The sequence below is a fragment of the Styela clava genome, chromosome 9, assembly GCF_964204865.1.
Source record: "Styela clava chromosome 9, kaStyClav1.hap1.2, whole genome shotgun sequence".
NCBI lineage: Eukaryota > Metazoa > Chordata > Ascidiacea > Stolidobranchia > Styelidae > Styela > Styela clava.
Window position 1 is genome coordinate 8,983,368 of NC_135258.1, and position 10,164 is coordinate 8,993,531.

The following is a 10,164-nucleotide window of genomic DNA, read 5'->3' on the forward strand; positions in this document are numbered from 1 at the left end:
ATGAACAATGAGATGAAGCATTGTTTGGTTTACTAAATTCCGGCACACACATGAACAGCAATGTGAGCTCCATAATTTGTTACTAATATAAATCATTCTTTCTATTTCGTCAGTATAACTATTATGCCAGTGTAGAATTGAGCAATATTTATTGCCATTGCTATTCGATTTCTTTTTTGCATCAAAGTCTCATGCAATTTTTATCAAATTGCATTTTGATAATTGTGATCATAAGCGTGATTAAAATCATGTAATATGCTGATTGATATAACGTAATTTAAACTCAGTAGAAAAAATAGAAATATCTCGTGTTAACCACAACACACATCAAAAACAGCACGCAAAAACCAGCAGTAAGGACATATTTGGTGTCAACAAAAACGGTTTCTTATAAGCATTATAGTATATAATAAACAATGTACATGATATGTAAAGTCGCAGTAATTTTTTGAACATGAGTGCATATAGCTGATAACAAACCATGTATGGACTGACTTACTCATGCTTATTGTGAGTGCTTCAGTACTGAGTGTATTTTCCTACAGCAACTCACATGTCACTCAATTACACTATTTCAGTGTACTGTCATTAAGATGTATATTTAAATACTTCATAAGAATGAGAATATTACTTTTGGGTCGAAATTATGCTTTTTCAATCATAGAAAAAGATTTAATAAAAATACTTGTGGTCCATACTAAACCGCACCAGTTTGTATTCAATCTTCAAACCATAGATATCGCCTTACCGGAGAATCGAATTGTTTGATCAAATACTGTTGTGGTATATAAGCGGTAGACGAAAAAATCGCTCTCGAGTAAAAACTATTTTCATGAGGTGAGATTCGCTTAGTATGCGCAGAATCGTTGTCGCGTCACGGTTTTCAGATTGAAAACCAAATAGTCAAAATATATTCATTTCCTTATATTGAGAATAGTTTTTATAATTAGTTTTATAATTTGAATGCGTTTTGGTTTTCAAATAAATTCAAACAGTCTTGTTAGTCATTTAATTTAGTCATATTAACTTAGAAATTGTTGAGTTGCATATTACCAATTTCTATGTTATTGCAGTTGTATTACATTAGTACCTTGCTTTAAATTTAAATTTTGAAACAACATTTGAAACGTCGAATTCGAAAATCAACTTCTGCCAGAAAATGGATACCGATTTCCGCAGACACCGATCAATCTTACCGGTTATTATTGTGGTTTTATCTCTGAGTTGGAGTCAAGTCAACGGACATTGGTGGTAAGTAAGGAAGGAAATTTGTCCATTATATTATAACTTTTGGAAAACAAATCACAGAAACCAGCTGAATAGTGCGGTCAAGTTTCTCCCAAAAGTTATTTTTATCACTTTATGACGTAAATGTAGTATCCGAACCTATCGAGATGTAGTCATCGATATTTATACGAATCATACTTAAACAATACTTGGTCTTATATACGTGGAGTAATATATTTAGTTTCCGGGAAATAACGTCAAACGGGAGGGATATGGGGTATAATATTGCCTTGATCAACTGGACAGTACATTACCAATTTTGTAGATTTTCAGTTTTTAAATTGGTTTTTCCCACGCTAACTGCGCAGTAAAATTAAAGTTATTAAAAACCAACGTACCAACGCCGATGTAGGGATGCTGCTAATAGTCGAGTGAAAAAGTCTTTGCAAAATCTTTATTCAACGCTATGTTCGTGCAGACAATGAGTAAATAACCCACTTTTGGACAAAATAGTCAAAATTGAGTCAAATATTGACCCATACCAATCACATCAAATAACGCGAGAAACAATCTCCGAGGGCAATTTTAGTTTGAAGACAAAAAAGCTCGTCGAAAATCTAAATTAAATAATGACTGAATATGAAATTCAATCCGACCGGACGTTGTACTTTATTCTTCGGTTGTTTTACGAGTTCACTCCGTGTAAGCCAACAAATGTCGCGTACTGACGTCATCCAAGGTAATTGTTATTGCAATAAAATTAAAACGACAGACATGTTTTGAATGAGTGGAACAATTTATAGCTTGAAAATATTTTGAATAATATGTTTTCTAATAAGTCCCTCGAAGTGTTTCATCAAATATTTCTAAAGTTGGCCCATTGAAAATATTCAATAAAAGACAATTAGCATAAAACCAAAACACCAACCATGCGAAAATGCTTTTGGGTATAGAATTTTATTGAAAAATGTCATTTTTAACAAGATTTAAAATTGAAACTGCAAATTAATACGTTATTTCAACCATGTGGTCCGCCATGTCAGCTTCGCACCCGTTTGTCGAGCAGTTAACCAAGGTCCCCGATCCACAACAAATGGTAATTAATTTGGTATGTTGCGTTGAATGGACATAATTCAGTTCAGTAAAATATTAGTGTCCTAAACGTTCTATGGGATGCCTAATAAAGGTAAAGATGGAATCATGAAACGGATCATGTTATAGTCTAATTAAAAGTTATTAGTCCAATCATCACATGTTTATAAATATTATTCCTAATTTTACAAGCGTACATGAAAATTTTGAATTTAATCAAAAGATCAAAGTTTTTTTGAAAGTAGCCAGGTGTGAATTTATCCAGACATTAATTTTCAAAGCTATACGGTTCACCGTCTCGAAAATTTGATCACGTGCACATAAACGCACGCTATCTAGTCGTCAATTGATCAGATTGAAGTTAACGGCACCAGAAATAATATCAGTCAAAGTCGATTTTCGTTGTTTTTGTTGATTCATGTTGCCACAACATTTACGGTAGTGCACGAAATAAACGACGTTTGCCCCTATCAGACTACTGTACACAATAATAATTTTTACCCGCCCATGTTTAACACGTAAATAAATCATAGTCTATTATTTTGGTTTACCAACATCTCGAGCTTGATTGTATTGTTATAATAACCTATATATCCTAGAATAATTGGGCACCAAGGTATTTAGCAAGATCCACATTCCTGTTTGCTGAACTGTAAAGTTCACATGCAAAAATGATGACTTGCCCTGACATATGTTGTGGGTTGCTGTACTTAGTTCATGGTGATACAGCTTCATTTATCTTGCACCAAATATCGGCAACCCCCAAAATCGGAATTTCTTTCGTGGGGCTAGAAAAACTTTAGTTCATTTCAGGAATAATTCATACCTCTCAAATAAAACTCATTTTTCAGGTACACAATTAGACACTCTATCGATAAAAAAAAACATAGTTTCGTACCAAAAATGTTTTCGTGAAATTTGATCATTTTTGAAAAAAACTTCAAAGACTACGAATATGTGAACCCATATGAAGACAGATATAAATACTTGTGGCGTTAATAACATAATCCTTAATCGTGACATACAAAACACTGAAAAACAACTTTCAATGTCGGATCGTACAACTTTGATCAGAACAGCTTATTTCATATCTTGTTTATTTTTTATTTAACACAAAGTCGGATTTAAGACAAATATCCAGCTTAAAAGCACTACTAACTCAATCAATTGTTGTCTGCTCAACTTAGGCATAAATTTGAACTGAATTTGGCTCGAAGTTTATATGCCGTATTTGGTGAAATATTATGTTTCTGACGTATAATTCGTTTTCTCAAGTGGATTCGACAGTCACAAAGTCACAAAATTCACCCATTTGCGTAATTCGCTACAAATCTTGGTACGACGTGGCGGTCAAGTGCAGATTATTTAAGTAGTCATTTTGGAATTATACCACCCATATTCGAAAGACTTCCTGGTCTACAAGACAGCAATATCTATTAAATTGTCTTGCGGAAAGACTTAATAAAGTGGAGCTGAAAAAACAAGCCAACAGTTGCGAATTGAAACGTCATGTTTTTGAGCATTTCAAAATTATTATGTACATGTACACAGTACTTATAAGCCCTATTTCATAAAACTATTCGTGTGTACTGCAAGTAATACGACGCCGTTGTTATTAGAGAAGTCATTTAGGGATAAGGCACTTCAAAGAAAGCAAGGCACGTGTTTTTAAAAAATCTTTACGTATCGAATCTTGCTGCTATTGATATACAGTACCTGGTTTAATAAACAATACCAATTTGAAGTTTATTTCGTTTCTGTAATCCCTGCGAGGTACGAATGATCACATAATGGTTATTGTTGTGAATTCCTTTCTCACATTGGCAGACACTCCGCTCATTTCTGTTATACCAACGAATGTTTCTGTATTCATAAATGGTTATTAAATTTCAAATTTCAAAAATCCCTGAGATATCGACTGTTTTATGAATTGTATCATTTTGATTTGTACCCATCACTCGATCGTGTTTTTATTTTCAATAATTATTAATTAATTTAATTTTTTGTTTCATTCTAGGTCGGTTGCCACAGATCCAAATATTGACAAGCTTGAACAAGGAATAACTTCAATATGTGAGCATTTCAAGGGCTTGTCTAGAAATCAAGAAGCCCTTTGCAAGAGATATCACAACCACATGTCGTTTGTCAGTGAAGGAGCAGAAAGTGGAATCCAGGAATGTCAACATCAATTCAGCGGACACCGATGGAATTGTTCCACTGTTGAAGACAGTACAGTATTCGGCAAAGTGCTTAACATAGGTATGTCCACGAAACATTTAAAAAGAAGCAAAAAATAGAATATAAAATACCAATCGAACAAGCGACAGACAGACACCATCTTGACCTTGTCTAACCCCCAACATCGAGCGTCCTTCTTGTTGTTTAGAGCTGTGGTTTCGTGACATTCATGCCCTAAAATTTGTATTTTGTAAACTTGGTGTGTTTTGTATTTCCCATTGACTCATTTTCCATTTATCAAAAATTAGTTATTTTTCCAATGACACCTGTTATTATCGTAAGAAGATTTCACAAATAAGTATGCCCCTGTCTCTATCTATACTACGTAATTAATTTTGATGGAGCATTTTCAGTGAATCACGTATTTTTTACGCTATTAAACTTATGACGTATCTTACGTATGTTTCTGATAATGAAAATTAATTCGACTTCGGAGTGAATCACGTTATATAACCTCCACAAAGTGTGAAATTTGTTGTCATTTGGACGGATATCACAATTTTTCCCTATTGCGGGTATTTCTGGCAATATTCAAATAAGTTTGTCAAAAAAATCATATCTAAAGCGAACAAATCCAAATATATTTTAAACCATTGTCATTGATTTCAGGCAGCAAAGAAATTGCGTTTACATACGCTATCGCCTCCGCTGGAGTTGTGCATTCCATTGCAAAAGGATGTAAAAGTGCCGAATTAAAGTCGTGTGGTTGTAGTAAGAAGCCACGACCAACGGGACTGCATAACGATTGGGTAAGCTAATTCAAAAAAATCCTCAGCCAAGAAATCTGTCTACATAGTCTACATTATTTCATATTACCCAGCATCCATTCTAGCATTATCTAATACGTGGAATAATAATATACAGAGATGGGGAGGCTGTGGAGATGATACCGATTATGCTTATGGATTTGCAAGAGAATTTATTGATGCGAGAGAAAGAGACAATGTCTCTCCTAGAGGACAGAAAGCAAAAGCAAGAAAAGCAATGAACTTGCATAACAATGAAGCTGGAAGAATGGTAGGTTTTCTGTAAATTAAATCTTCATTTTTGTGTTTGCAAGTTTAAGCAATATGGCACGGTAATGGGAAAGCTTATCCAAATATTATAGCAACTGAATGCCCCATATAAAATGTCCCGGCTTTCTGCTAATTGTTTTCCTGCTTTGAATTTTTTAACTAATGCTCGTGGTGTAATACTATACGTAGTAATATAACCTTCAGAATTACATCGGGATTCTTTGCATGTTTGCTATGCTCCAAAAAGTTAAATTTCTGATCAATCACTGTCAAATTTTAATATTTCATCGTACTAAGGCTCGATATTTTTTGGGACAAAACTATCATTGCTTCACTGCTTATGAAAGTTTAATCCACTAAGAATTAGGCCGAATTAGCTTAAGCCAGACCGAAACGTCGTATCAGGAGAAAAACCGCATACATGTTTACGATTTTAAGATCAAAGAACTAATTTTGGAACTTGCTAACGACTGTCGCAATTTTTCGCCCAATACATACATCCGGATAAACATATATAGGAACAGTGGCCAAAAATGGTTTATACTATTTTATATTGAATGAGAATCGCAACGATTTACCCAAAAACTATATCTCGTTACTAACGCAATGAACCAGAATGTTTTCAATTTGTTGAAGGTAAAATTGATCTCAAAGTATGAAAATTATTCACATTGAGTTTTTTTTAACAGAAATAAGTTAGGTTTGTTTATAATCTGTGTATAACTGGCATGTATGATTTGCTGAAACAAATCTAAGACATTTAATATTGTTTAGAGAAATATTTTAGCCGATTTCACACTTCCGTTTGACCCAACTCGCATAAATGTATCTTAACGCGGGTCAAAAACGTTTAAACCTTTAGGACAATGACCCAGTACAAATACTGACAACCCTACCTGCATGGCGCCATATTCCTGCACTGAATTTTGTGTTTTTTACGTTTCCTCGTCAAACCCTCGGTAGATTTATGAATAGTTTGACTTAGCGCGTCATCCAATTTATTAGCCAAAAATACGTAAATATTTGACTTTTTAGGAAAACGAATATTAACTACAGTTTTTCAGATTCTTTTCATATTGTCGTTAAGCCAATTTTCGTCGCCAAATAGTTTCCCTTTTGTCATCAACGTTAGATCATCATTCAAAGTTCAAAGTGTACGTGATAACCTTGAGGTTATAACGACACGTGCTTTGACACGCAAAAAAAAAATCAAATACCAGAATTCGGTACAATTGTAAAATAATTTTTTGTCTCCATAATGAGAATTGGGGCTCAAAGTATACGGCTGGAACCACTAGAGTCCCACAGATTTATTAATCAATTATTGTTATGTCCAATATGATTGTGTTCTGCTGCCATGGCCAAGTACCAAGCAAGATTTGTCATAATTATAATTTTGTATTTTCTTCAAGTTCAAAAATTAGAACCATTTAAATTACCATCACGAGCTCAGATAAATAGACTTTAAAAGTCAGTTACTTGGCCTATCATTGCTGTTGTCAGACATAAAACTCATTATCATGTTACGACGACGAATTATGTTTCTAAAAAACTTCTTCCACAAAATTAAATTCAAGTTGAGTCAAATTACTGAAATATCATGACCACATTTATACATGTGATTTAGTTTAACATGAACTAGTGTTAAAACACTCGGATATAAATTATGAACTCGTTTCCGTTTGTTTGAACATCCGACGTAGCGTTTTCTCGTTTGATTTGACATAAGTCAATATGTACAGGTATTTTCATCCACCTGCGATCCCGTATATTATATTGATATCCATTCATAAAATTTCGACAATGTAAATAATATAGAATCCACCAAACCGATATCTGCTATGAAGTGATTTAGATAAATGTTTCTTGAGTATAATTGACATTCTTATATTATATAAGTCACAGATTAACGATTTCAAAGAGAGTTTAATTTACAAAATGCATGAAAAAACTGGCCCCTCTACATACCGAGATTATAATCGGTGACGAATTTTTTTAATCAACGCGTTTTCAATGCGAGAAGTTATTGATTGTACCTTCGTAGATTAACTATCACTACAATAATATGAGCTAAAAGATAATTTTTCAAGAATCCATCTTGATATAAAATAGACAAATGGGCAAAATTAAACTGTCGAGTTACAGAACACAAACAAACATGTGTCGTTGAAAATGCAAGTACTTCCACCCTGGATTCATTTCAAAATTTTCATTTGCCCATGTTACACAGCTCAGTCAGACGTCACGTCTTAAAAAGTATAATAAGTCGATAAAAGTCTATTTTATCGAGAAAATTCTTGTTTTCGGCACGCATATGTAATTTCAAATTGGATTATTAGAGATGTGAAATATATGTACGTGCCATGGTTTATGCCAGGCCTAAATTATTATATACACCTATATATCTGCGATCCCTTTTCATACTAATTATTAAAAGTAGGCAGAGAGTAATTGATCAACTGCAATACACCCAAAGGACCCTCTACCTTTGTCGTGAGTTACCTGAAAAAGTGTACATATATTTTTATTTTGTCAAAAGTGTTGTTTTTCAGTCTTACTTGCCTCTTGTTTATTGATTTATGCCTACACGCTGTGTAGAAAGTATTGATTATGAAAGTTGATTTAATCTAAATCCCTCACATTCATTCAAATTCAGATCTTAATCTGAATTTTAGTTCCGATCATTACGTATGCTCCTTTCTACATTTTGACTTTATTGCATTGTAAAAATACCTAAATTCTGACCTTTTTTTTCATTTTTAGGCCGTGGTTCGGGGTACACGACCTGCATGTAGATGCCATGGTGTGTCAGGATCCTGCAGTTTGAAGACTTGCTGGTTTCAAGTACCCGACTTTCGTGTGATCGGGGACAAATTAAGACAAGCTCACGTAAACGCTATTGAAATGCGAATGAGTAAACGAGGACAAATACGTCCACGAAAATCAGGAAGAGGGAAGCCAGTTTTAACGGACCTTATATTTATAGAATCATCGCCCGACTATTGTAAACGTAATTCTAAAACTGGCGTTCCCGGCACTAGAGGGCGTGAATGCAATAAAAATTCGTCAGGCGACGATGGGTGCGGACTTCTTTGCTGTGGGCGAGGCTTTCGACGTCAAGATGTTACCGTTGTTGAAAGATGCAATTGTAAATTTCAATGGTGTTGTACCGTGCGGTGTGAAAAATGCAGAAAAACTGTTGTAAAACATTTTTGCAGATAAACTATACTATCATCATTCAAAACATGTTCCGGATATTTCAATGCCATGACAACTTTCATTCTTCTGATATTACCTGATTGATTAAAAAGTTAAAAGCCGCCAAAGCTGACTTGAAAAAAATGAATGAAAAACTGTATTTTACCTACATGGAAAATATATAGGATATTTTTTGCGCAATAATAATCAAGAAAAATACAAAATTTTCAACTTCTTCAAAGAAAAGGAAATAAAAAAAATGGTTAGTATTATTTAAAAAATAGTATTTATAAAAAAATACTGTCATCGAAACATGACCTACATTGGGTATTTACAAACAGCTTTAGTGTGGCAAGCTGTTATTATTAAAGGCTGTTGTGGTTAAATATTGCCAAGCCTAGCATTGTCGGCATGATTTAAACTTTTATGAGAATCTTTTTAAAATCTTGCAATAGCCTGAAAGAAAATTTGCCGGAAATCCTATTAAATATTTTTACGTTATGCTACCGTATTTGAAATTTGACATTTTTGTGAAAAAAAAATCCGCTTGTACTGTCCTTAAACCACATGGACAGCCAATACAAATTATAGCATTTAGCAGTACATTGATACTTTGAATATGTGCTTTATCATCAGTTAAAGAAATTACCACAAAGTATCTTTGTTGTACCAAAGAATATTCAATATGGGAATCCATCCATAAACATTAACCTACTTTGACGACGTGTAGAGCTGGAGTATTCCGTCAAATTGACCTTAATTCTTTTTGTTTTGTGTGCATTTAACCATAATTACATGAAGCTATACCACACACGTTTAGCGATATGTTTAAAATTTCTGGGCAACAAATTTTATTTGCTTATCGACAATAATAGGCTACCCGTTGGGAATATCAGTTAAAATTTGAAAACCCTACAAAAATCTAAAAAATCAAGCAATTTGACTAGTATATATATGTATATCGAAGACTATTTTAAATTTTACGGGCCTGGAAAAAATTTGGAAAGATATTCATGGTTCTCTGACAGTATGGGGTTTAGAGATAATACTCATTTAGAAACCATACATAACGTTTTAAACACGATTTCAAGCGAACAAGAGTTTGATTTTTTGAGTTACACTTGTAGCTAATTCGAAAATTTTGAAATTGGGCAAAATGGAATTTCTTATTTTCTAATCAAATTTCACAATTTCTCTCGATGATTTTCCTTGAAATAAAAAACCCAACATGGTCGTATCGACCAATGAGATTCAATTACGTCTTTGTATGGTCTCTACAAATGCGATTATTCTGTGAGTAACTCGCAATCCCCTCTCAGCAGTTAACCTCATAATATCATCGGTAAACGTTATTAAAAAAATTTAACGCACCGCGGGATTCCTCAAACGATGA

General features: G+C 33.6%; 1 protein-coding gene across 1 annotated transcript; it reads left to right on the forward strand.

The window, feature by feature from the left end:
- The first annotated feature begins 1,077 nt into the window (after window positions 1-1,077).
- Window positions 1,078-9,033, forward strand: LOC120339182 (protein Wnt-5-like). The gene is made up of 5 exons (XM_039407262.2): window positions 1,078-1,251; window positions 4,337-4,578; window positions 5,167-5,306; window positions 5,422-5,574; window positions 8,337-9,033. Exons 1-5 carry the CDS (start codon window positions 1,160-1,162, stop codon window positions 8,793-8,795), a joined length of 1,086 nt encoding a protein of 361 aa, XP_039263196.1. The 5' UTR covers window positions 1,078-1,159; the 3' UTR covers window positions 8,796-9,033.
- The last annotated feature ends 1,131 nt before the right edge of the window (window positions 9,034-10,164 follow it).